Raw genomic sequence first — 25,262 nt, 5'->3', positions numbered from 1 at the left:
GTTTGCACATGAGACTATGCAATTGGGAATAGTCAGATAACGTGCTTGATAAGATAAAACGCAACACTCATTCTTGGTGATTCAGTTATCCCGTCCCATTCCATCCGAATGTTTAATTTGTTGTATTAGAACAAAACATTGTGTAAAATAATGAGTTCAATTTCTTCAGCCACGAATCAAAAGCTGAAAAAGAAGAAAACTGGTAAGACTTACTATACCAATGATTAGCAATTTACTGCTTGAGGCATACCAGGAATTTAATTTTTGCCCAACCACATTTTTACGCATTATTTTATTTTTATAAATGCATAGGGTGGGAAAGGCTGAAACAACAAGAACTTGCAGCATGGCAGGTAAAACCATAGATGTGCACATAGATAATTTGTGAAAAATATTTATGGATTTGGGAAAGATTGTGATTAAAACCAAGCCTCTTGTATCCTTTATTTTAAAGTCGACTTTCAAGACCGGTGTCAGAATGTGTGCATATGCATCAGAATTTTCTCAGACTATGATTTCACAAATAGGTTGCTCAACAAACAGACTTGTTAATGTTGGTTGCAATTTGCAACCCACATTATTGCAAGTTGCAATAACTTTATTAACTTTGCCCAAATCCAAATTACTCTAAATTCAGGATTGAATCAATCTTGCATGGATTTAGCGTACATATGCTAACGTTATCTTTTCCATCCATTTACTGTAGTCTTACTTACAACTTGTTAGTTTTTTTCAATACTTGAGATAAAATATGCAGAGGAGCGAAATAAAGGTATATGTCAAGATTATGGTTTTTGATAAACTTTCAGCCTATTTTCTCTCCCAGAGGAATTTCCCCTCTGTTCCTGGTCTTCGGTGTTCTTCTCATCCCCCTTGGAGTTCTTATCTTTACAATGTCAAAAAACATACAAGAACTTAAATTCGACTACACAGATTGTCTCAACTCAAACGGAGACAAATGTTCGGATATTGTACAGAAAATGACTGGAGAAAGCTGTAGTTGCATCATTAATTTTCAACTCGAGGAGCCAATGAAGGTCATATTTAAAGTGAACATGTTGGGAACTACGGTTTTAATTACATCCTAAATTAACATTATTTTTATAATAATAAATAACAATAGGGAAAGATTCGATTATACTACGCTCTCTCTAACTTTTATCAAAATCACCGTGAATATGTTGCTTCAAGAGACGATGATCAACTCCTGGGAAAAATTGGAACGTCCACGCCTATCAGTCCTTCGTCAGATTGTGATCCTTTTGGGATAGGTGGGAACACGTACTTATTCATTGATACGTAATTTATGACTGTGTATTAAGCATTACTTTAATTTCTTCTCATTGAGATTTACTGATAATTGTACATATGTAGCTCCGAATGGAAAAATCTACTTTCCCTGTGGCGCAATTGCTAATTCCATGTTCAACGATACATACACAATGTTTCGTCATCTCAACGACGGGAGTAAAACTGAGGTGCGAATGATTCGCACTGGAATCGCATGGGAGAGCGACAAGAAGCACAAGTTCAAAAATCCTGACTTGTTTTTAGATATTAACAACACCAAATTCTGGGACAAGTTTGTGCAGCCCAGGGGTTATACATAATTTTACTTGTTTACATGGTTTGAACTCTAAAAAGATCAGTGCAAAAATGCCAAATTTCTTACAATTGTGTGTAGATTGGGGCAAATCACTTTGGGATCTGGACAAAGTGGATGCAAATAATAATGGATTGCAAAATGAAGATCTTATTGTACGCACTTTTTTACATAGTTATTATTTATTTTCAAATAATTACCATCCGATACATAGAAAATCACCTACATTGTATTATAATTCTTCGATTAGGTCTGGATGAGAGTGTCGGCTCTCCCAAACTTTAGAAAGTTGCACAGATTCATTGACATGGCCTCCCTGGGAAGCAATGGGGAAATGCCGAAAGGGAGCTACTCGTTTGAAATACAATACAGTAAGAAGAATGCATAGCTTATTAATCCATTTAAAAAATTGGCTTTTTGTTCTCCAGATTACGAGGTTGCCTCATTTGAAGGAACAAAAACTTTGATATTAACTGAACAAGCATTTTTTGGGGGGAGAAATGTTATTCTGGGAATTATACTAATGAGTGTTGGCAGCTTTGTCTTACTTCTTGGGCTCATCTTATTATTGTTGAGTTTCAAGAGAAGAACGACATGGTCACGAGGGTGAGTCTCGCCAATTTAATTTAGAGCTTGAATATCAATGTTCTAAACCCTCTTGAAATATTCATGCAGAAGCAAAATATCACGTGACTATGGAACTCAAGGTACTACAACTGTAAGGCGATCTAAAATTGCATAACGTTAAGCTTAGTGTATATGAATAAAAAAGTCGTGTTAATAAGAGATCAACGAATAAAAATAAGAAAGGAAAGTTACATTTGGGGTAGAGTGAGAGCTGGTGAAAGTTGCGTCGTCTAATTTGTGTGTATATGTATGTATTGTACCAACGACATACATACATTGTATTTTCAAAGTAGTATGAATTATGCTACACTTAAATGACACCATAAAGTTTGTATCACGTTAAAATTACCTAAAATTGCTAGAGAATATAATATTCATTGAATCATTGTATTTGAAACCTTTGGTAAATGTTATCGGGGCACTGTAAGACAATATTTTCACTTTTAGTCCTTCTAACTCGGTATATGTATTAAATTTGGACACTACCATTATTGCATAACATCTAAATAACTAGGTAAACGTATACTGAAAAATAAATTGACAAAAGTAGGATTAATTACATGTCGGGAGACATAGTGAGTGAAGTTAAGGAACTTCTTCTTGTGGGATTGACTCCCAAATTTTCCCAGTTTATCCATGATAGTCTCGCTGTGAGATCTGAAAATTCACCAATTTCAAGTTATTATATTGTATGTAAATGTCGCTAAAATTATGCTTGTGTAAATATAATGCAAGTTTGAATACAAGCGTATAATGCAGGTGTAGATTAGAAAGAAGAGTTCGAGGGGAAAAATTGAGATAAGAATACGACATACCACTCGTGTTCCACATGGAGGCCCCTTCACACTTTAGTTCGCCCTTTAGACATTTTTCCACATAGGTCAAAGGGTCATACTTGGATATCAAAACCTCACGTAACAGGGCAATGTAGGCGATAGCAAGTCTTAACGTGTCGATTTTTGAAAGCCGCTAAAAAAGGTCAAAAAACGGGTAAGACTTGCTGCACCAACTACTTATTATGTAAATGCTTGAAGGGTGACAGGAATTTCCAAACAGAAAATTGTTACATGTTAAATGATGATATAATATTCGGTTTATGTTGCTGATGTTTTTTTGGGAACCAGAAAAATGTTAAAATAATGTTATAGTTGGTATCTTACCTTTTCATAAGGGAAAGTTGGAACGTGAACACGCAGCGAATCAAAGGCGGAATTTATGCTGTGGTTAGAAATATCATATCATTTACTAAAAAACACGATTTTGATTCAAATAGACAGTTCTAAATTCTAACCATTTTGTTGAAATGTTTGAGAGAAATTGAAAATGTTCATATTCTGACCTTGGAACAGACCTCTGCATTCGCTTTCTCTCTCGTACATTGGCATTTTGCCGTTGCACCTTGTAAGGGTGTTGTCGGGGGTAGTACGGCTGCTCATTTTGATTTCCACCACCCGAGGTCTCATCTACATTCATTTCACATGATTTCAATGTCTAAACACTATAACTCAGACTTTTGATATCAGATGAATTAAAATAAATACCTGTCAACCCAAACTGATGTCCTCCAGCCGATAACTCCGGCCTTCCTGAAGTCGATTGTCCAGCATTACCCCCAGAACCTGCATATGCACATGCAGGCAGCTCGTCTTCTTCGTGCTCCATTTCGTCAATGAGTTCGTGCTGCTGGCCCATGGAACTTCTGGTCTGGTTGTGACAATGATCTTGACCTGAACGTGGTCCACTGTTTGAAGAATATTGTTGCTGTTGCATGACGATGCCCTTGTCTCGAATAGGAGGCGAAGCGAGAGTTGTGAGTTCCTGCTGATGGTGAAGGTGGTGTTGATTTGCCCCACTTAAAGGATGAACTAAATTTCGATGATGGCTTTCACCACAATTCTCGTCGTCGTGAAGGTGGTGTCGTTGAAGTAAAATCTGCTGATGTTGACTTGGAAGACAATATTGTTCCTCTTCCTCAATGTCGTACTCAATGTTGGCAGTAGTTGAGGAGCAGTTATCAAATCGGTGATTATGATGCTGGTGGTGATGCTGATGATGGAGGGGAACTTGTTCTGGATGGATTCGAAAATGAGTGTAAGTGGAATCCATAATGTCCAGACGGCTTTTTATACCAAAGATGATGGAGTTGAATGGAAGGTAAAATAGAAAGCAAGAAGGGAACGACGAGACCGATGGGTTGGTTTAATAGTCAAGATTCGAGAGAGAACGGTGGTTTTGTGTGGTACACTTGCCTCGACTCAGCCAACAAATTGAATTCTCGTCCCTTCTTTTGATTTTGATTTCCTTTCTGCAAGTGAACGGGTCGTCGTCTGGTGCTGGTGGTGCTGGTGTTGTGTGGGTTCGTGGGGAAATCACTGGAGATTAGAGAAACCGACTTGAGTCAAACTCACGCTTTCTCTCCATTATTATTAGTTCCATTTGTGAGGGACTCCTTGGTTGGGTGCAACTGAAGGGCGGATGTTCTGCAAGTGAAGACTGGAAAATCACCTCTCAAGTCCAAAGAATTTACTCATGGGTTGGATTGGTTGGAGCGCTAAACACTTCAGATCAACGGCAGATCTTACTCAAAGATTTCTTGTCAAATGCACCTCCAGCAAATGAATATGGAATGCAAAGTAAGAATGTCGAAATTTTAAGCACTCTAATATTTTGCCAATTCCTTATAATAATTGTTAACCAACCGAAGCGATAAAAAGAGTGTGGCATGTACGAGTGAAAGATATTTGATAAGTGGCAACTTCCAGTAGTTTTCAGCTTATTTTTGCCATGTATGTATGTCTTACAGACAGAGTAAAAGTACACGATCGTGCATCATACCCCACTTGGCACGGAGGGGACCAGCTATACGACTTTCTCTCATTTTTATGTGCGGAAGGGAAAATCGCTTTGTTGGAAGGAAAGCAGAATTTGACAATTTCAGATCCTCCAGTTACAGCATTGTCAGCGATCCGAACCGCCTCCAGGATTCCTCTCCTCCAATCCCACCACGACTCCAGGCTAGCAACTCCTTCGACCAGTGAAATTCCACAGTTTTCTACTTCTATTCAAAGTATTTGAAAATACTGCCTGATTTTCGTACTTGAATATAAGTATGAATATACATACGTACATATATTGAATGTAAAATTACCCCTATTTACTATATGAAGACCTAATTTTAATATCGCTTTTACTACTAAGAAAAATGTTATTCCCAAAAGAAGTCGTACTCAATTTTGTTGTCTAACCAGACTTCTTTTTGCAAGGACTCGTAGAGCGCAATGGTAGAAGCAAACCTTTCCCTTTGATTTCTCCACTTGCATATGAAGTTATTACAAGCTATGCCTGTAGCCTGAAATAAATGGATGTGGACATAAACCGGATCTGTATTTGACAGGATAAATTGGGAAATTTCACGCTGGGAGAGACGACGGTGAAGCAACTAGCTCGAGTCAAGAGAGGACGCAGAACATTATTTTCAGCCACTCTCCACCACTCCGCCCACCTTCACTTGCAGCCATGCTGCTTTCTCCTCTTATCTGAAGACACTTGCAAACACTTTTCCGTTGCTTTCCCCCAAAAAATCTGCAACTTGAAGATCTGTATATGTGAACTTTCAAATTAGGGCTATTGAAACATCCGTCTTCAAGTCTCACGGTCGGAATATCAAAATTTTTAAAGTGACCCGTAAAAATGAAAGGGCGCAATAATAATAACAGAGCATTAAGTTTTTAAGTATCATATGTGCACACTTCAAATTCATTACAATTGACCATAATAAACGGGCAGAAAATTATTGAGCAATATGGCACTTGAGAACTAAGTAAATGTAGTAAAATGTAAGAGTACTTTCATCGAATACTCTCAACAGATCCAGTTTAAAGTTCCACTCGAACTCTTTCACTTGCCTAGAAGGTAAAGTCATGATGACGGTTTGCAAGTATGTTTTACCAACAACGTTCAATTAAACGGCACGAGATAAAAAGGTCGTGGCGAAGCGTATGCTTTTGACAAGTGGCAATTGATAAGGGTGCCAAGATTAGGGTGATGATGACTGTGCGATACGTTGGGCACTTAAAATTCAATTCATTGTTCCTCCAGTTTTCAGAAATGAATAGAGAGCAGGTTGATTGTTGGTTGTGGTGAACTTTCGCATCCCATCAACTTGAAGTGCATATGGAATTGGCAGTCATACATGGTCCCATTGTAAAGTCTTGCCCATCATCACCGCATACAACACTGTAAAGCCCAAGGCAGGCCCTTCACCAAAAAGGGTCGGTGCTGCTGATTCTGGATGAGAGAGAAAAGGGGGACTTTATGGGAACTGGCGTACGCACACACAAATATTGCGTCGGGCATCGGCACGCGACCACCACGGCTGCTTGAAGAAGATGGTCCAATTGCTTTCACGTCATCCCATGTCACTGGCTCCAATTGAGATTTCACGGCTTGTGGCTTGTTTGTAAATACTTGCTGTGCGGCTTTCGTTAAACCATAATTTACTCGTCCCCTAATATGTTTCCCATCAAGCTCATTTCAAAACCGGATTGAAATGATTTTCCGCATCACTCAATTTTAGTTCTATTTGCACTTGAGACTTGGGCTGCACGGGTAAACTGCAGGATATTATTCATGCCAATAATACACGAATAATCATCCATTATCAATATGGAAAAAAATCGTCGTCGCTTACGCATGCAGACTCTTGTCACTCAAATTTTAGCTAGGATATTTCAAGTTAAAATTTCCACATTTTAAAAATTTAGGTGCGAGAAAACATGGATAGACCAAACTAAAGTTACAATTATTGAAACAAGTTCGTGTAAGTAATGATGGGGCGATTTGGGGGATGATTTCATGTCCATTATCATCAAATGATACAATTGCCGTGTATCTAAATCGAGAGTAACAATTACGAGTCCCTTATTACCCGGAGCATATTGTTGCACACACACATTGTCACCGTGTGTGAACTAGTGGAGGACGCCCATCATCTATTCATGGGTGTTTCATAATGGCAAGTCGCTTGTGGACTGAAGGGTGCCCGGTTCCCAGGCCGTTTTCCTGTTACATTCAGCAGAACCAACCGGGCAGAGATAATTACCGACCACATACACGCATAAAGAGATAGGCAGCAGAGATTTGTCTCGTAATAGCTCTGTAAAAATTTGTCGAGCTTTATGGGAAGTATTTAAGTCAAGTCACTCGTGTGCATATTTTGCAATGAATGTGTGTTTTTACTACACATAGACAAATAATTATTACATAACCCACCAAAAACAACGCTTATGACGTGATAAGCAAATATAAAAATAAATATTCTGTACTATGCATAATAAACAATTACAGGCATCACTTATAATTAGAACGTGTCTCCAATAAGATAACAGTTTTCGGTCAAGATTCCACTTCAAATAAAAAATGAGTTTACAATATTTTGCAACCGTCGGTACGAATCTCTCATGAACTGGGAGCCAATGCTGAAAATTGATGGTGGGTGATAGTCGCTCTTTCTTGCCATTCCTGAAAAATAAAATGACGACTCAAAACCAAACCTTGGTCAGATTCTGAAAAATTGTGTGTACCAAGTGGGGGCATTAAATTGATTCGAATCCTATCTTCTCCATTCCTAATGTCGGGATTACTTGTGCAGACGTATGTTCCATACGGGTCCACCCCAACGTCGCTTGTATTGATAACGAAACCACTTTTGGGGTCATAAATGTGGAATGGCTGGTGTTGATACTTTAACCAGATTAATTAGATTAATTATTAATTGATCTAATCCATTTATTTATTTAGTAATAACTAATCTTTTACCTTTACAATTACGATGCCCATTCTCGCAATTATAAACTTTTTGAAGAGAAACACCTTGGCCTTCGGATTGTTTGCAATGCATGGCAGAGTGACAAGAGAGGATCCGGGCTGTAAATCAATAAGTTAGTCTCATTTTCCCTACAAGTAGTGATAAGATAATAAGTAAGTACCTCTTGCGTGACATTTATCGTTTTGCCCCTTTGAATGAGATACGGCTTTCCCCCCACTGTTGAATTATACGCAAATACATTATAATTTCGTATCAATATATCAATCAATTAGGAACACTATTACAACTTACTTGGAACAAAGAGGTGAAAGAAATTGACTTTGGTTGGGTCATCTATACTTCGGCAACTTTGGAATAGGTAATAAACAAATTAGTCCCATTTTCCATTTTATTGCTTTTACATTTATTGCAACATTTAGCAGTCGTTTAATTATGAAATTTAAAACTTCATGCATTACAAATTTTATTACCTGTAGTTTCCACTGATTTGATCGGAAATATTTCTAAACACTAGTTTATAGCCAGTTGGCATGTACAGATGCTTGAAGGTTGCGTTATTGGAAGCGTTTATCATTTCATCGTGGTCTCCAACTTGAAAGTCCTGGATAAAATTGTGCCAATTGTGTAACAATGAAGATTTTGTTGTATGGAAGTGTGTCCCAGAAATTAAATTAAACTACTTAAATCGTTATAAATAGTGACTTCACTTACACCTATACCGTTGTATTCAAACTCTACAGGACCAAGTCCTTGGTCATAGCACTCGATGATGACTTCTGTAATGAATTCAGACCTATTGGACACGGGAACTGACCACTCCCTTGCACCCCCCTCGCCCAGACAAACCTCGGTCTTTTCCTCCGTAACGTTCTTCACGGGACGAACTTCCTTCAGCAGACGCCTTCGTGCCATGCTGAAACTGCTGAAGATGACGTGATTTGAGGAAGGATCCTCCAAAGGGACGGTCGTAGTCACGGAGGTGACCTTAATTACAGGAATGTCATTTCTGCTCGTGCACTGCGTCCTTTCCAGAGGAAACCTTTTCTCATCCGCTCTAATTAAAGGGGTCACACCACTGCAGACTAACAATATGAGGGCGGAAATTATGACTCTGAGAATTTCCTTAAACTTGAACATGCTGGTTTAATGATACAAAAAATAAAAAATTGCAAAGTTCAAGGATGATTTATGTTTTCGTGTAGGTTTCTTGGTCAAAGTGTTTCACGACGAAGAGGTTGTCATCATCTTCTCTACAACAAAACAAGAACTGAGTCTGAGATAGACACCCATTTAAAGCTTTTGTGTTGCCCATTAACGGCAGTGAAACCCTACTGGATTCACTTTTGTTTATTTATAAACGCATAAGTGAAACCTGGTTATTGCCTTCGACAAGTGCTAATTGCTATCTGTTTCTTTTTATACTTTCTCGACCTGTAATTGACTGTAATAATTCAATCATGGTGATCTCTAAGCATAATATATGACATTACTGTTTAGTTTAGGTTTGCCCATATACATGTAACCAAATCTTAAAAAAACGCATCCCCTTTGTGGTACAAGTTTGCTGCACCGACATTTTTATTGTCATCATCCCACATCGACCAAGAGTTTTGTTTTACTACTCCGTTCGTGATTACATATGTAGATTCGCGTTGACAATGACTTGACAAGCAGTTTTAAATGTCTGTTCCAAATTCTGACTTTGCTTAGTTAGGTGGGATTGTTTGTTCCGGCTGAAGGAAGGCAGAGTCATCAAAACAGTCATTATTATTGTAGTCCCTTCTGCATAAATATGTATGCATTGAACATCGCAACGGTCTGATCTCCCTCTTCGTGACCGCCAATTGCCGATGGGGTCACATTCAAAATTGACAGGTTAGTATGAAATCACGTTTAAGGTTACTTGCTCAGCTAATGGTGCAAAAGCCATAAAGTAAATCGTAAACGAAAGTAAATACGCGTATTTGCATATGCGGTCTTCAGTAATTAGCATCTTCACTCACTCTTTGTGCGAAAGTCAAAGTTCTCTCTTGCCTTTTGAGAAACACATAAATAGACAAAGGGACTCACATTATGCAGATGAATGAAGATAATAACTCCTTCCTTGCTGACTAGTTAATGTATACACCAGATCTATTATGCTTTATTTTATTTACTACTCCTTGTCTGCATGAACTATATTATAATCCGCGTCACTGCATGCACTTGCGGTTTCATTTATTTTGTAGGTTATGAAAAGGATGGGATACAATTTTAAAATGAATAGATGCCTTGTTATTGTATGTAGGTATGTGAATACAGAATTTTGTGTACATATTTCGTCCATCTACTGATTTTTATTTACGCTGTTTTACATTGTTGATATTACTTGAATCGTTGAAATATTATTTTGCACATGCTTCCGTTTTCATATTTACAAACATAATTACATAATTACGAAGCTTAATCACATGAATAATAAAGCCATCCATTACATATGTCAATTAGTTGGATCTTTGAGTTGGGTTGAGGGTCCAATCTGGTCAAACGAAAGAAATAATGTGAGGCAAATCAATTAATAACTACAATATCTAATCACAAAACTAGAATTTTACCTTCATTCATACTCACTGAGGAAAAGCCAGGAAGAAGACAATGCATACGTTTGGTGCATTCCACGTGATAAAACAGTCCTGTAACGTAAATATTTACATAGTCCTTCGATTCAATTAAGTACCAGAATTAATAAATCTCAATACATATTTCTTATTGCACGTATTTGCATACCCTTCAAGTACGGTGTCGGAGTACACTCGAGTTCACTCGAAACCATCAGTATTTGGCAGGGATCGTAAATTCCAGACAATTTGAGACCATACAAGCCCAAAAGTATCAAAGTCGAGAGGGCAGCGAGGATGAAAACAATTCGCAAAGTGCTAATACAAAATCACACGATACATTAATGAGGAGAACTCGATAATTAAAAAGTACTTCTTTATGGGAACTGTGGTACAAGTATCCGATCAGGGTGAGAAATCCTGGACCACGTCGGGGATGGCTTGGAATTTCTGTTTCGTCCCGAGTCACAGCATCGCCTTGTCCAGGGGGCGAGGGAGGTGAGGAGGTGGTCGTGGTGGGTACGTCTTCCCCCTGTGGACCCGGTGTCGGCGCTGCAGACTCCTTCGAAGGAAAGGTCGTGTCGTCCTTGTGGGCACCTGCCTCGTCCCCTTGGAAGGTCTCTGTCAGGTGGCTACGACTCAGCAGCTTGTCCAGTGCTGACCTCTCCATTTTCTTGGCCATGTCGGGCCTGGTTCTCTACGAATCGGGGATGACAAATGAGATAGATGACCTTTGAAAGACGTCGACGACTACTTGATATCTGAAGTTGAAGCAATATAATTTTGCAAAAAGGGTCAAGGATCATTTTGTTGTAATTTTTCTGCAAAAGACGTTGTTATGATGATGTGATAAATCAAAATCAGAACTATTAGAAGCAGTGTTTACTTTTGATTTTCAAATGGCGATTTTCAAGAGTGATGCACCATACTTTTTAATGCTTCAGTGTAGTGAAAGTTTACGCATGTAATGTACCGACGAGATTATATATTCTATTCAAAATAACGTGACTTATTTGTCTCGAAATGGATCAAATCGTAGCTTTACTCATCCTTATTTCTCTCAGCCTTGGTCTTGTCAAGTCTCGTGAAGTGAGTTTTCATTTTCACTTGTATTATTTGAATCGCAAAAAGTCTATCAATTAACCTTTGCAGGATTATTTTAAGTCGTGTGGAATCACTGGAACATGCTTAGGTATTTATAAATTTGTCTCACCTCAATCTGTCTCTTGAAGAGACAAACTGAGGCGAAATGAGACAGGTAATATGTGTAAAATATTGGTAATATTTTTGCAATGGTAAAACTTGTATGTTAACTAAATCGTGAAACGATATTCCCAAAATAACAATTTGATTTTCATTTTGTGAAATAGGAATTCCGAATGATGGAAGTAAGTTTGTATTTAGCAAATTATTCTTATATACATACGCACTACGCTGATTCAATTTTGGAATATGAGTATAGCCCCAAGGCCAGAAATGCTTCAATGTGTCAAGGAGGATTGTGCTGCGTCTGTGGTGTTGATCCCATCCTTAAAAAATCAACCTGACCAACCGATCCAGTTTCATATGCAGTTTAACACTAATCAATTGGGCTATGCAGCAGTAGGCATCACAAGCGGAGAAAAAATGGTACGCACATTTTTTGTTGGTTATCAAACAAACTTGATTATTTCTCATGTACTTAAATTAATTAAGCTGCCTTCCGTTAATTAAAAAGGACAAAATGGTGATATTGGAGTGTGTAAAAGAGCCTGGCAGTGGTACTATACGGTCATATTTATCGTGGAACGAGGCAACCAAAACGTCTGGTATAACACACAAAAGCATACTATATACATATTTCACATATACTTTCATGACACATGCAAGTAAGTCGGAAAAAATAGAAAAACTAATTCTTAACATGAATAGGTATGATGAAAAATATTTTCACAGGCGCAAAAAATACATCAAGCGTATACCGTTTTATTAGTCACTTCGTATCCAATACAATTATTACGACAAACGATTTCGTCGATATGGAACTTGAATAGTGAGGGTTGAAGAAAGTCGTAAACGTTATGAGTGAGTGTGAATTTAATGCAACATTCTGCATGGCATTAGCAGGTTTCCAATTAACAATGCTGACATCAACGCTGTCTGGAATATCAATATTGTATTTATGATAGTCACTTACCGACATGAGTCCGTCCAATCGTGCTCATCGTCATGTAGGATCCACGAATTCGTCACGAAAATAAATTTTAAAAGTTGCGTAAATAGACCTTGTTTACCAGCTGAGGATGAGTGATGGACTACGATAGGTTCAGTCAAGCAATTGATACAACCAACACGTTTTCTTATCAGTCCACCTTTTCACAAGAAGCCACGCCACCACCTTGGCGTAAAGCTTACTTCGTTTGGTGCAATTACAAAGCATATTGAAATTTTGAATGAATTTTGAATGATGTTAAATTTTTTGCTTTAGTTGGCTTTTTTATTATCCCAATCTTTATTTTGTCCACAACCACAGTGCAAGAAATTGCTCCGGTTAGAGTTTATTCAAATGCAAATTCAACTCTCGATACAACGCAGCCCACTCCCTCACACGGAACTGAGCCGCCATCCCTGCCCCCAACGCCAGCCAACATTACTCCCCCAGAGTCTGAATCCGGAGTTGCCTACTGCGACTTTTATCTCCCACAAAAGTTAACCATCAAGTTACCATCGCAGTCCTTTACTGTTGACTTAGTAAGCACAGCATATGCGGTTAGTGTTGCAATAGGAAATGTGGCAGATGGACCCGACAGTTGTGCTGGTGTAAAACCAGACGGAAATTATCCAGGTAAGTACTTATGTATTGCATATTGGATACATAGTATTAGTGACAATTCTGTGAGATATATAATATAATTCATCTATGCTTCCAGGAACCTTAATATGCCATCACAAGGCGGTTAAGGCATCTACCAAATTTCTTCTTATGGAAGTCCAAAATAAAATCGCGTCGAAGTAATGAGAGAGTTCAATATATGTGCGTAAATTCAGAAAGACTTCATTACAAGAGGCTCTTTTTATTACTTTTGCAGGAGCTTTTTGCTGCAACACCTGCATGCTTTCTTCATGGTCCTTTCCTATTTCACCTTGATGCCGATTGCAACAAGTTAGCCTATTTACGCACAAGCTTTATTTTTGGGATCATAAAAGTTGACTAATTTATCTTTTTATGTCAAACTTTAGTCGTTGCAAGATTTTTCAGAGAAACCTGGTCGACCAGACAAGTTTTTAATAAACGTCTGTGGTTTTCCGTAAGTTTTTCCAAATCATTGCAACATTGTAAATATGTTATTTAGTAGTCATAATTATTACAATTAATGTGACAGATTCACGCTGGACTGTTGTATGGGGCAATGTTTTTCACAATTCTGGGATACGCTTGCATGGCAATTGCTACGGGAGAGATGTGGCCTGGTGAAAGTGGAGAGCAAACTCATGCATTCCTAGGGATGACTTCGATCGGTTTGTTGTCAACCCAAGCCATCCTGCCATGGATAGTCCACATACCAGGAAAACACTTAAATGTGAAGAAAGTGTACTCAATCATTCACGCCGTCGTTGGCTCCGTTTGCTACATGCTGGGACGTAAGTCTTAATTATTACTTTTACATACTGAACTAAAACTGTGGCGTGCATTGTTTAACTGTTGTCTCTTGAATATATTCCCACTAGTCTTAAATATTGCCCTCGCCCCATATTTAATGCCAGATAACGTGGATTGTAGCGTAATTTTGATTACATTCGTCTGGATTGGGTGTCACTTTTGCATTTACTGGTTGCTCTCTACTCTCCTCATAATCAAAGATCATCAAATGCCGAATAACAGCACAAGATTTCGGGCCTTGTTTTCTTATCCAATGCGACTAAAGACAATGGATGATGCTCCGGTAAAACCTACCAAATTATCTGTTAAAATGTCACCATTGTTCCAATAGTATATGTCGCTGCATTATTTTCCAGGGGAAGACAAAAAGAGAAGTATTTCTCGGAATACTCGTTGTTCTAAGTTTGGTTCTAACTATGGCCATGGGCTTCATAGTGCTCCGGGATGGGGGACATTGCAATCGTTATAATCCAAATAATAATGACACCAACCATTGACGTCCACTATCCACATAAGATTTTAACCTAAATAATAAATGTGAGGTAACAAAATATTCTATGTATTTGTCAACAAATATATATTTATTCATTTCATGGGAAACTATTAAATTACATTAACCTTTCGTTTCAATGACTATTGGCACTAATTCTCATCCATTAAATATGTATATGTAATTAGCATAAGTTATGGCTACATGACCGCTATCCGCTGTACAGTAATGTCCATGCGTGTAACGAAATGACATGGAATCAAACATCTAGTCCCAGTCATCAAATCAATACAACAATTGCGTCGGGTTGCGATTTTTGACGCCATAGCTGACGTACAAAGTTACTTCAGCAGAAACGTGGAACCAGTCTAGAAAAGGTGAAAAATGTCATTGTTTTATTGCATGTGTATACTTAAATACAATATCGGCAATTGTGTAGATTATTAGCATATTTACCTTTTTTAATCCAAAATTTCCGTTAGACTGTTTTATCACATTAAATATTTCTGATCTGGGATCACTGCCACTTGGACTGCTAGGAGTGGATGACTTGTTGCTTGACGGCGATGAAAAAATTTCAGATTTTGGCCGATTACTGAATGAAATATGTTGGGGCCTGGTGATTGTGTCCGAACTGGGCGGCGGAGGTGGAGGTGGCGGTGGACCACCTCCGTTCGTTGGAATTGAAGATTTTCGCTCAACAATTGAAACAGAAGTAGTATCACCCTGACTTTCTTTGCCCAAATTACTCTGCCGCCTTTCGTTAAAGGGGATTTTATTTCCGAATGTCGATGTCGCCTCGCCGTTTAAGGTAATTGTTGTAGTTGTCGTGATTGAGTTGTTTCGTTTCACATTGTTGTTACCTTCCCCGAAGGCAACAGGTTTCTTCTGACCAGCCCCACCACCACTGATGCTCAGACTGTTTTGCAGTTTAAACACATTATTGCTAACAGATCCAGCACTAGGTTTGCTAGCATCCGTATTAATAACTGGTTCTGCCTGAGCTTCTACGATTATTATTGACTTATTTCCAACATTTTTAATATTATGTGGAGCAGACTTCTTAATTTCGTTTGTGATGCGAGTAGAATTCTCGACCACTCCTTCAGAAGCAGCAGCAGAAGAGGAGGGTGTATTGCGACCTGAGCTGGTTCTTGACAATGTTGAGCTTGTCGATGAAATTGGAGACGGAGATCGTCTGAAAGCATCGAACGATGGTTTTGAAGATTTTCCCAAAACTCTTTGAACCATTTCTGCAGATGACATCATTTGAAACTGTCTGGGCGTTGTTGCCTGGCCAAATGGAACTGCTGAAGCAGCAGCAGCATTATCAGGGGGAGGACTCTTAATAATTTTGGGTGCAGGTTCGACAACAACGGTTACAGGCTTCGTGGGTATGGAAGCCAGATTTCTTTGAAGCGTGGGAGTTGGAGATGGGGATGGGCTATTAGAATCTGGTCTTTGTTGACGTTGCTCGAATACTTTTTGAATAGTCGCAATGCTGGTTTTCAAATTCACTGCTGGAAGTGGTACTTCTTTACTTGGACTTTCAACTGGGGAAATTCCTTGAAAGTACCTTTTGCGTTCTTTAAAAGATGGACCCCCATCGTTTTCAACTGGGAATGAAATGTCGAGTGATATTTGTGATTTACGTAGGACAACATTTTCTTTTGAATTTGAAGATGGTGTTTGGACTGGGGGTTCAATTTCTTTCACTTGAACTTGAGACAATAATTTTGGTTTTGACTCCATGGACGAGATTTTGAACATTGGTTTGCTAGGTTTACCCAAATCTACAGTGTCATGGGTTTTCAGTGATGGTGCAGGTTCTTGGTTAGTCGCAGGTTTCTTAAGAGGAGGTGGCTCTCTAGAGATAATTACAGGTCGTTCACTTTCTGGCATCTTCCTTTGAAAGTCAAACTTTTCTTTGGAGGCCTCTATATTTACGTTAGCTCCCACATCCACAATTTGCAATTTTGGCATTTTAACTGAATCATTGCTGGAGGACTCTTCATGTAAACTGATAAATTTTTGATTATGAGTTCTCGTGAACGTGTTTGGACTCTCGTTTTCATAAATATCAATTTCTGGAGGATGTCCCTGAGAGACATTCTTTTTCTTTTGGTCTTCACTGCTTTCAACTCGTTGCTTCCAAGTGGAAAGGACACTTTTTATGGTGCTCACTGAGTCAACTGAATCTACTGAAGAGATTGGACGAGCATTCAGTGTAGCAGAAATTCCTTTAATATTATTATTGTTGTTGGGTGAAGGAGTGTCTGGTTTTGAAGAAGGAGCAACGGTTTCAACCACTGATCGGAAAGTGGGTGAAATAACTTGAGGTGCAGGTTTAGGTGACGAGGTCGTGCTCTGATTGAAAGATTGGTTAAAAAATGGCTTTTGGGGGGCTTTTCCTGCAGATCTGGATTCAACTGTTGGAGTTACTTTAGGATTGGCTTGACCAAATCCCATAATATAGTCCTCGTCTTTCTTCACGGAAACGGTTGTTCGTGGTCGTTCAGTCCATGAACCCATGTTTATGGTTGGGGGGCCCGTATATTTTTGAATCGGTTTGTTGTCTCTTACTTGCTCAGAGCTTCTAATTGATCGAGTACTGAAATCAATAGGAATAATAAGTTTACTACATAAACCCCACGAAAGAAAATCAATCCTTTAAGTCTAAAAGTCTAACCCTTCCAAGTTATTGTGATAAGTCGTCGTCTCTTCTGAATAATAAGTCACAGTCGATGATGGCTGGTGAGAATATTCGTCACGATGTAAAGGTTCACTGCTGGGAACTGGGTTTTCATCTGAGCCATCGTCGGAAGAATAGGAATCCCGTTTCGAACTATCCATTGCACCCGAAGATTCGACGATTAATTTATTTTCTTGTTCCTTTTCCCGTTCGACCTGTAATTTGAGGTAACACTAATTTACTCGGGAGAACTATTAGTAAGTGGTGTGCGTATACGTATGAGGCATTGATCAAATATGTCAGGATGTGTCATGTGCAAAAAATGCACACTCAAGGTAGAAATAATTGCATTTGTATGCATTGTCCTACTGATATGTTTCTCAATATCACTAAATTGTGTACGTAAATCACGAGATACGGGAGAAAGATATCGGGCACATCATCGCCCGCATCAATACGCGGATATTGAATATAATATACACATTCAATTCAAGTACTCATTGCTCACATTATCCGAACACAAAATTCTTATCTCAAGCAATAAAATCCGAATAAAATAAAAATCACCTGGGACCCGCGGCAGCTGTGCCCCAAATATCGATTCTTGATAAGATAAACACAATAAAAACTAATCGGCAAGTTACCTCAATTTAAACTAGGCTGATATGTTTTGTGCTAGTCTTTAGATGGCATCATTCATATTGCTACCATAATAATGTATTATGCTTATCACTAGCATATTTGATGTGCATTTTATGTATGAAAATTTTGCATATTTAATTGCAGCATTAAAAATAACTCACAATTGAGCTTACTTGAGACTTTGAATCGTTGGTAGTAGTTCCTGGCTCAACTTGGTTTTTAATGAAATCCAGTTTCCATTGTTCAAACTGTTCTTCGAGTTGAGATTGAATTGCTTTCATCAATTCAGGATCGTTTTGTGATGACGACTCTGACTTTTGGATTTCATTAAGACTCGTGGTCTTGTGAAGAGAGCTGCTTTCTGCTTTGATTTCATGCTTTTCCTGCTGCTTGACGCCCCCACTGGAAAAGTACATTGGATTTCTTGCTACCTCAGTAGTCTCACTTTTTATATTTTTATTGACTTGAGTTTCTGTGGAACGTGTCAGGTCTTCTTCTGAGCTCGAATGACGAGATGACGACAAATTTGAGCTTAAACTCTGAACTTTTTCATATCTGTCCCCAACTGCAAACTGCTTTCTCTTCATTTGAATAAACTCGAATTCGGAAAATGATTCAGATTTTGAAAGTTTTCTTGAAGAAGCAGATTCGGAGGAGCTATGTCTCTGCGTAGACTCTTTTGTAAGATTTTGGTCATCGTCGGTGCTTGAACGTTCAGTTCTGTTTTGATAATTATTCAATTCATCCGAATCGAGCTTAATTTTGTCCTTAGTTTCTACATTATTTAAGCTCTGAGGTAGCATTGATTGAAAAGTTTTTTCCCGTGCCTGAAAATAAATAGTTTGGTGGTTTAACAAGAGCGAAAATTAAATACGTAAGTATTTAAACTCTGTACTATCAGCAGTATTATTATTATGTTTACCTCATGACTATTTTCAGCCTTCTTCTTGAGTACGTCCCTCCATTGGTCACCCTCATCCGATCGAAATGAGGATCTGTTGGACGATCCTCTAGACTCTGACGTCTAAAATACACATTACGAAATTATTGTAACTCTTTAGCTGAAAGCTTCAACTCCTGAAAAAATAATTTGTACTTTTTACAAACAAACCTTTTCTTTTGTTGGACTATCTGGATCGTCGTCATCATGGTCAGAAATTCTTGCATCAAAATCCATTGGGGATGGAGTAATGGTTGTCGGAATACCGGAGTCAGTATATGAAACTTCACTTTCAGATGAAGTGTGTCCGGCATCATCTACATCATCCGTTTGGTCAACTACATCACGAAAAACACGTTGTTGAAAAATGACATTTGTTATGTCAAGCTAATTTACATATATTACGATTTTTGACGAACACTACAAATATGCACTGCTATACATACAATGTTTGTACAATTGGGACATAGAATTTTGAAAAGTACATAGAATTACGGGTTAGATTCTTGATTAACACATTTTACTATGCATTTTCAGTCTTCGAGAGGCGAGAGCTACATAGAGCCAAGTACAAAGTCGCCTTTCAACAAACCATGCAGCAAGAAGCACAATTAGTAAAGAATGTAAATTTTAGAAGCCATACATTGTAGATAGCACAGCTAAATAATGAAGATAAGCAAAGTAAGTCTCAAGAGATGCCAAAAATATTGACCTGAATTAAGTTTCCCTTCATGAAAGTCACGATCCGATGAAGAAAGTTTTGCATGTGACCGTTTAGCAAACTGTGCGGAAGTGTTACGAGCAACCTCACCCTTCACCGTTGGTAAATTGTTAGTATTTTTGTGATTAGAAGCATCAGAAGGATCAGTGCTGCTCTCATTAAGTGATTCCAAATTCTGCCATCGGTTCAACATTTTCCCATCTTCAGCCAGAGAAATATTATTTGAATGAGAGTTATCTTTGCTTGTGTTGGCGAGACGATCCGAATTTGTTCTAACTAACCCCATCGCATCGACCTGCAATTTTTCCTTGTCGCCAGATTTTCGCTTAAACTCCTGGAAATCTGACACACTCGAAGAAAGTACTCTGGAGCTGTCTTTTGGCCCGGTTGTTGATATGGTGTCATTACTAGCAACGGATGATTGAAGTTTTAATGTGGTTGACGACTGAGGATGTGGAGCAGAGGGTGTTTTCACCGTTTGTAAGTTGTTAGGTTGGCCAGTGCCACTAGAAAGTGACGACGTGGGGCTGTCCCAAGAAATTAAATTGTGCTTGCTGGGTTTTGAAATAACAGGCTCAAAAAGTTCAAGATTTTCTTCCAAATTATCTGAATCTTCGTCTTGAGATTTTTGTCGTTTGGGAATAGCCTTGTAAGGTTTCGATTCATCTTTTACTATTTTAGTGGACTCTGACGGGGAAGAACTGTCCGAGTCTCGTTTCCGAAGTTGGAAAGCAGAATTTTTTGAAGATGGTGGGAGAGGAGGCTTAATTGTGGTGCTGGAATTTGTTGGTGGGGGTGGCGCCGATGTTTTTTTATTGCGTGATGCTACACTTCCACCACTGCCACCTTCCTTGGAATGAGAGCTGGGCTCATATTTACTTTCACTTCTATCCTCATTATCTGAGAAAGTTGTTGAAGCTGCTTTCGCAAGACGGTCTGCTCGTTCCTTGAGAACTTGGTCAGGCAGAACTTTGACGCCATATCTGGACAAGGGGTTTCTAAGCTGATTTGCATGTACTGGTTGTGCTTGAGGTGGCAGATTTCCTGATTCCTCTTCATCATTGTCAGAAGAAGTCAAGGATGGCTTGCTGACAAGATCCGGTAACAATATGGCTGGACTGTCACTGCTTTTACGATCTAGTCTTGGCTTTGGTCGTGGTTTTGGCTGGGGTTGTTCTGTGATTCCCTCCTGTAGTGGAACTTCCCTTGTTTTCCGAGGTGGAGGTAATGGTGCAGGGACTAGTGCAATTTACAAGCAGAAGCAATTGTATAATAAATAAGTTAAGAACAGGATAAGGTGAAGGAAATGGGCAGTCGAGAACGAATAATTAAAAGGTGAAATGGTTAGTGTTAAGTAAAAATGGATAGAATTCTGTTTCCTCAGATCTTTTCTACAACAAAGGGGTGAATATGTATGTACATTTTTATCCTCCCAAATAACAGAACCTTATGAAAATACGAAACTGGAGTAATGGGACAAGGTTGAAAAAAGAGAATTCGGTAGCTCATTAATTGAGACGTATTTTCAATGTGTGTTTGTAAATGCGGATAGTTATACAGTTACCTATAGGTAATAACAGAGCTACATACTAGCTAAAGAGGAAGAGAGAAGTGGCATTTGAAATAGTACAATACTTTATGTACCACTAATAAATATCTCAAAGTACTACACCCCACAAACTACGGCTTTCTTCAAGAAATTCCTCCATTTTATACAAACTCGGTTCTGTTCTGTAAAATAGGTTCTAAGTTATGAAGGAATTTTGATGCCATTGCTCAAATTCGAGTCTCCCTTTAATTTAGTAATTATTGTTATGAACTATGCTTCTACTTCCGGTCCTCGCCACCAATCACTGCCAACCTTACCTTGAGAACTACCAGTAGGCGTGTGGTCGGAAGACTGCATGCTATCAACAACAGGTTCACTTGAACTGGAGCAAAAATTACTACCCTGAAGGATAGTTGGGCTACTGTTGGGATTTAGGTCGGTAGCAGGGCCAGGAGTCTCAGTGTTTGGTGGTAATGGGGAAGTGGAAGAACTTGACAAGTAAGACCCCGGACTGCTAAGACTTGATGCAGGGGTAGAAAAACTGTACTGATCTTCCTCTTTACAAGTGTTTACTGAAATTGGGGTACTCGCATGCACGTCAGCAGTGATAGAACTTTTGTGTACATCCACTTTCACTTCTACACTGTTTTGCGGTTGTCCAGTCTTCTTATCAGATTTGTTGGCTGTCGCTGGAACACCAACTGGACCACTCAGGGAAGATGACTCAGAGTAGTCTTCCTCATCAATCTCAGACTGTGGTTTTAGTGGGGGGAGGGCTGTTGGGGGCGTCGGGGCTTTGCGTTTCTTCGATCCACCTCCAGATGAGGATGCCAAAGATGTGTTTGATGTGCTGGAAGTCGTTGTCAGGTTTGAAGCACTCTTTGCTATCGTTTGCCTCGATAGCATTGCTGGTGATGAACTTTGTCTGCATCAAAATAATCAGCAAGGGTAGTACAAACCAATTATAGTAATCGAGACAATTATTAAATGTGTGGGTTGACAACTATACAAATTTAATGCTCAAGAATGACGACGTGCTTAAAATGAGACAGCCACGTAATGTGGTTAAGGTCATTAAGAGCCATACATATGTGTTTATGCTTATCCTTAGCATAAGCATAACCACGGCATATGCTCAAATGTATGTGCATAGTCGGAACCGTATGTTTTGCACCAAAAGGGGAATTAATATAGGATGACTGGCATGCTTATCGCTGGTTGGAACATTTGGTTCTGTGACACAATACATATTGTGGGATTTATCGGAACAATGAGTTTTTTTCTACGCAATAAATATGAGATATACATATTTATATGAATTGGAGTGAAGGTTGAGATAAGCATTTTATCTCTCTCCCTCTCGGGAAGCAAATTCTTTCTGAATTCCAATCCTGTTCAAAATAGTTTGTTACAACATATGTGCTCAAAATATTTATGGGAAAAGTGTTCCAGAGAATGTGTGTTTTCGTAGTTATCTTGGATTAAACTTAAAGCTCCTCACCTGTCATATCGATGGAGTTCATTTTGTGTCAGACCGAACACACCGCCTTCGTTGTACCCACCACTGCTACCAGAACTATGTCGCGAATGATTAGATTCATGATGATGATGAGCTGACTGATTCAACTGAGTGGCAGATGATGTCAGGGACGATTTTAACATTAGAGCTGGAGCTCTTGGTGCCTCCTTCTTTTTTGGAGTCACCCTGGTTCCTAAATGTTTTTCGTCTATTGCACTTGCTGTGGGCATTGATGACATTGTTAGGGATTTAAGAAGCGGGGGTGGGAGGGGAGCAGCTCGTTTTTTATTCCGCGGAGGTGGGTGGATCCCACTCGATGCCGGAGACGTTGAAGCTGCTGGAGAAAACATGTTGGACATTGACATTGACTTGTGGACTACTGCTGGGACAGGACGATTGACATCTGAGGAAGAGCCAGAATTTGGTCGATGACTAAGTTTTCCTGGAGAGTGCATAGAGAAAGGTGACGCAGATCTAGAGTCGTCCGATCGGGTTGGAGAAAGTCCTCGAGCGCTTCCTGTACTTCCACTACTGACGCTGCTGTCCCCAACACTCTGTGTCGAACACAATAAAATTACATATCGAATATCAGTTATATTTCTTCTCGTCTAAAAGTAAGTTCTGGTGGCTATATTTTCATGCGCCCAACTGATCCCACTTGTGTCATACTAATGATGGCTATACTTTACGGAGCATCCAAGGACATCAACCAATAGTGCAATTAAATATTTGGCTATTATGTGCATAAATATTTCTGAAATCGTCGCATATTTGTGCGATTTTATGATATGCACATCAAAACCAATTCAATTATTTTATTGCACGACATAATACTGAAGTGTTGTACACCTGCTTCTCTCTTTTAATGTTTTCAGTGTCACATAAAAATTGAGCATGCATGGAAATGTCAGTAAAATTTTACATGTCATGAAAATGAGTTGGACGACCAATTACAGTTTTAAAGGTTTTCAGCATGGTAATATAAATTAAAGTGAGAGATAATGGAAGATGACATGACATAACCTTGAATAACAAAATTGTACAAATTCTACCGGAACTTGGTAGTGTACACCACCATGTCATGTCGTAATAAATTTAAACTTTGCCAATTAACAAGTAAGTAGCTTACCGATCTGCTATGTTTGAAGGAAGAATCCAAGTAGCCTTTCCCTCTTCCTACGTTATCAGTCTGTTGCAGTGCAATAATGTCAGCAGTAGAAACGGAATTGCTGATTTTTGTATTTTTAGAGACAACTGTTATCTCGTGAAGACCAAACTCCCCCAAAGTTCCATTAAGTGGGAGTCTTTCATCCAGATTCCCTAGAAAATCGTAACACAATGGCGTCAGGATGATTATAATTTCCATAATTAGTTTAACAGCAATTATTCAAACGATGCATATAATTGCCCTAAAGAAAACTCACCTGGATGACGGATCTCATATTTCAGAATATCCAGGTTCTTTTCTTGGCACACTTCTTTTAGGATCTAGAACGCGTCAAACATTGATACATTAAACCTCGGCATGACCACAATGAATGAATTTAGTTAAAATATTTACTTACATCTTCTAGCACGGTTTTCATGCTAACTCTCATAACATACAATTGATTCCGCGGAAGGTGTACCTATGTTCAAGAAGAACTATTTGTTAAGAAGTTACACAATTTCAAAACCACGTTATGAGCCAGCTTATTCTATTTGCTTGTCAGAAAAGCAATATTTGTCAAAGTCACTAAAAAATTCAACACGTACTTGCAATCTGAAAGTGTGTTCGAATGGTTGATTTGCGACCCTTGAAGGCTTCTTCACAACAATGTAATCGTTGACTTTGTTTTTTGGCACAATTTCAATCGTCGTTGTATCTAAAGCACCTGGAACACAAATTACATGATATTTATTTGCACCCTTGTTTTTTAGGTGAAACATAACGTAAAATTATTTTTAATAGTTTACCTATTGGAGTGCTTGGTTTGTATGGAAGTTCAAATCCCCGTTGATTTCGTACTTGCGCAATATGGTCTCCAGGGTTCAATTTATTGTGGGTTCCCACGTTGATGAGAATATCCAACATTGGCGTTCTGTAGGGAATAATTAGTGTGAAGACCTTCAAACCACTCATACATTAATAAGTAGTTGTTTTTATCGTGCAAGAAATCGCACCTTCGATCCACGGTCATTCGAACGGTGGACGTTGAGGGAAGAACCACCAACAGCTCCATCGTCCCTTCCAAAAGGTCCGCTGGTGTGTCCTCAGTCACGTCTCGGACCGATGGGTGGATTGTGGGTGCGCCGGAGGAGGCTGTTGTCGAAGGTGGGGGCGCCATGATGCTGCTACGACTTTTCCGTCTGAAATTCCGACAAAGTCATTTAGAGGAATGGATTACTACTTTTCAAGTATTATGCATATATAAA

General features: G+C 38.9%; 6 protein-coding genes across 11 annotated transcripts in view; 2 read left to right on the top strand and 4 right to left on the bottom strand.

Annotated features, from left to right (window-relative positions):
• The first annotated feature begins 52 nt into the window (after positions 1-52).
• On the top strand, positions 53-2,421 carry LOC110847139 (cell cycle control protein 50A). Its single transcript, XM_022094005.2, has 9 exons — positions 53-202; positions 313-353; positions 810-1,037; positions 1,124-1,271; positions 1,375-1,599; positions 1,685-1,758; positions 1,854-1,974; positions 2,032-2,209; positions 2,279-2,421. Exons 1-9 carry the CDS (start codon positions 151-153, stop codon positions 2,343-2,345), a joined length of 1,134 nt encoding a protein of 377 aa, XP_021949697.1. The 5' UTR covers positions 53-150; the 3' UTR covers positions 2,346-2,421.
• Positions 2,145-5,067, bottom strand: LOC110846950 (protein dimmed). The gene is made up of 5 exons (XM_035850430.1): positions 3,772-5,067; positions 3,570-3,693; positions 3,391-3,448; positions 3,046-3,199; positions 2,145-2,887 (listed from the first exon to the last, which is right to left on the bottom strand). Exons 1-5 carry the CDS (start codon positions 4,334-4,336, stop codon positions 2,787-2,789), a joined length of 1,002 nt encoding a protein of 333 aa, XP_035706323.1. The 5' UTR covers positions 4,337-5,067; the 3' UTR covers positions 2,145-2,786.
• A 2,372-nt stretch (positions 5,068-7,439) lies between these two features.
• LOC110847113 lies at positions 7,440-9,337 on the bottom strand. The gene is made up of 7 exons (XM_022093969.2): positions 8,769-9,337; positions 8,528-8,658; positions 8,349-8,404; positions 8,218-8,273; positions 8,048-8,155; positions 7,813-7,972; positions 7,440-7,750 (listed from the first exon to the last, which is right to left on the bottom strand). Exons 1-7 carry the CDS (start codon positions 9,192-9,194, stop codon positions 7,638-7,640), a joined length of 1,050 nt encoding a protein of 349 aa, XP_021949661.1. The 5' UTR covers positions 9,195-9,337; the 3' UTR covers positions 7,440-7,637.
• Positions 9,338-10,382: 1,045 nt separating this feature from the next.
• Positions 10,383-11,794, bottom strand: LOC110847889. The gene is made up of 4 exons (XM_022094924.2): positions 11,050-11,794; positions 10,824-10,972; positions 10,652-10,729; positions 10,383-10,575 (listed from the first exon to the last, which is right to left on the bottom strand). The coding sequence occupies exons 1-4, from the start codon at positions 11,334-11,336 to the stop codon at positions 10,541-10,543; spliced, it is 549 nt and encodes a 182-aa protein (XP_021950616.1). The 5' UTR covers positions 11,337-11,794; the 3' UTR covers positions 10,383-10,540.
• A 214-nt stretch (positions 11,795-12,008) lies between these two features.
• LOC110846949 (putative ferric-chelate reductase 1 homolog) lies at positions 12,009-14,916 on the top strand. The gene is made up of 9 exons (XM_035848950.1): positions 12,009-12,283; positions 12,372-12,462; positions 13,167-13,478; positions 13,564-13,645; positions 13,723-13,796; positions 13,874-13,941; positions 14,017-14,275; positions 14,363-14,577; positions 14,651-14,916. Exons 1-9 carry the CDS (start codon positions 12,107-12,109, stop codon positions 14,789-14,791), a joined length of 1,419 nt encoding a protein of 472 aa, XP_035704843.1. The 5' UTR covers positions 12,009-12,106; the 3' UTR covers positions 14,792-14,916.
• Positions 14,855-25,262, bottom strand: part of LOC110845449 (serine-rich adhesin for platelets) — a 31,184-nt gene continuing 20,776 nt past the window's right edge. For 4 of the 6 annotated variants that reach the window (XM_035848947.1, XM_035848949.1, XM_035848948.1 and 1 more), the window contains 15 exons: positions 25,011-25,196; positions 24,804-24,928; positions 24,603-24,721; positions 24,413-24,475; positions 24,272-24,335; positions 23,977-24,167; positions 22,830-23,401; positions 21,646-22,253; positions 19,771-21,018; positions 19,230-19,396; positions 19,041-19,142; positions 18,280-18,945; positions 17,474-17,691; positions 15,241-17,395; positions 14,855-15,152 (listed from right to left, as the gene is read on the bottom strand). In XM_035848947.1, coding sequence (XP_035704840.1) covers positions 15,126-15,152; positions 15,241-17,395; positions 17,474-17,691; positions 18,280-18,945; positions 19,041-19,142; positions 19,230-19,396; positions 19,771-21,018; positions 21,646-22,253; positions 22,830-23,401; positions 23,977-24,167; positions 24,272-24,335; positions 24,413-24,475; positions 24,603-24,721; positions 24,804-24,928; positions 25,011-25,174 — 6,489 coding nt within the window. In that variant the 5' untranslated portion in view covers positions 25,175-25,196 and the 3' untranslated portion in view covers positions 14,855-15,125. The remainder of the gene's footprint in view (positions 15,153-15,240; positions 17,396-17,473; positions 17,692-18,279; positions 18,946-19,040; positions 19,143-19,229; positions 19,397-19,770; positions 21,019-21,645; positions 22,254-22,829; positions 23,402-23,976; positions 24,168-24,271; positions 24,336-24,412; positions 24,476-24,602; positions 24,722-24,803; positions 24,929-25,010; positions 25,197-25,262) is intronic. The other 2 variants (XM_022091866.2, XM_022091868.2) reach the window with 2 other exon arrangements.

This window comes from Folsomia candida, unplaced genomic scaffold, assembly GCF_002217175.1.
Source record: "Folsomia candida strain VU population unplaced genomic scaffold, ASM221717v1 Fcan01_Sc003, whole genome shotgun sequence".
In the NCBI taxonomy this organism is placed as follows: domain Eukaryota; kingdom Metazoa; phylum Arthropoda; class Collembola; order Entomobryomorpha; family Isotomidae; genus Folsomia; species Folsomia candida.
Note: the sequence above shows the minus strand (reverse complement) of the source record. Positions and strands in the feature narration are given on the sequence as shown.

Bases quoted from the DNA above. Each gene is read 5' to 3' on its own strand.
- LOC110847139 (XM_022094005.2), top strand. From the start codon at position 151: ATGAGTTCAATTTCTTCAGCCACGAATCAAAAGCTGAAAAAGAAGAAA. The intron at 1,759-1,853 runs GTACGCACTTTT...TTCTTCGATTAG, and splicing joins TGCAAAATGAAGATCTTATT to GTCTGGATGAGAGTGTCGGC. The intron at 1,975-2,031 runs GTAAGAAGAATG...TTTGTTCTCCAG, and splicing joins CTCGTTTGAAATACAATACA to ATTACGAGGTTGCCTCATTT.
- LOC110846950 (XM_035850430.1), bottom strand. From the start codon at position 4,336: ATGGATTCCACTTACACTCATTTTCGAATCCATCCAGAACAAGTTCCC. The intron at 3,200-3,390 runs GTAAGATACCAA...GACCTTTTTTAG, and splicing joins CAACTTTCCCTTATGAAAAG to CGGCTTTCAAAAATCGACAC. The intron at 2,888-3,045 runs GTATGTCGTATT...GTGAATTTTCAG, and splicing joins CTCCATGTGGAACACGAGTG to ATCTCACAGCGAGACTATCA.
- LOC110847113 (XM_022093969.2), bottom strand. From the start codon at position 9,194: ATGTTCAAGTTTAAGGAAATTCTCAGAGTCATAATTTCCGCCCTCATA. The intron at 8,274-8,348 runs GTAAGTTGTAAT...ATAATTCAACAG, and splicing joins CTTTCACCTCTTTGTTCCAA to TGGGGGGAAAGCCGTATCTC. The intron at 8,156-8,217 runs GTACTTACTTAT...ATTGATTTACAG, and splicing joins CGATAAATGTCACGCAAGAG to CCCGGATCCTCTCTTGTCAC.
- LOC110847889 (XM_022094924.2), bottom strand. From the start codon at position 11,336: ATGGCCAAGAAAATGGAGAGGTCAGCACTGGACAAGCTGCTGAGTCGT. The intron at 10,730-10,823 runs GTATGCAAATAC...TTTACGTTACAG, and splicing joins TCCGACACCGTACTTGAAGG to GACTGTTTTATCACGTGGAA. The intron at 10,576-10,651 runs GTAAAATTCTAG...TCGTTTGACCAG, and splicing joins CTCAGTGAGTATGAATGAAG to ATTGGACCCTCAACCCAACT.
- LOC110846949 (XM_035848950.1), top strand. From the start codon at position 12,107: ATGAGTATAGCCCCAAGGCCAGAAATGCTTCAATGTGTCAAGGAGGAT. The intron at 13,479-13,563 runs GTAAGTACTTAT...CTATGCTTCCAG, and splicing joins ACCAGACGGAAATTATCCAG to GAACCTTAATATGCCATCAC. The intron at 13,646-13,722 runs GTAATGAGAGAG...TTACTTTTGCAG, and splicing joins CAAAATAAAATCGCGTCGAA to GAGCTTTTTGCTGCAACACC.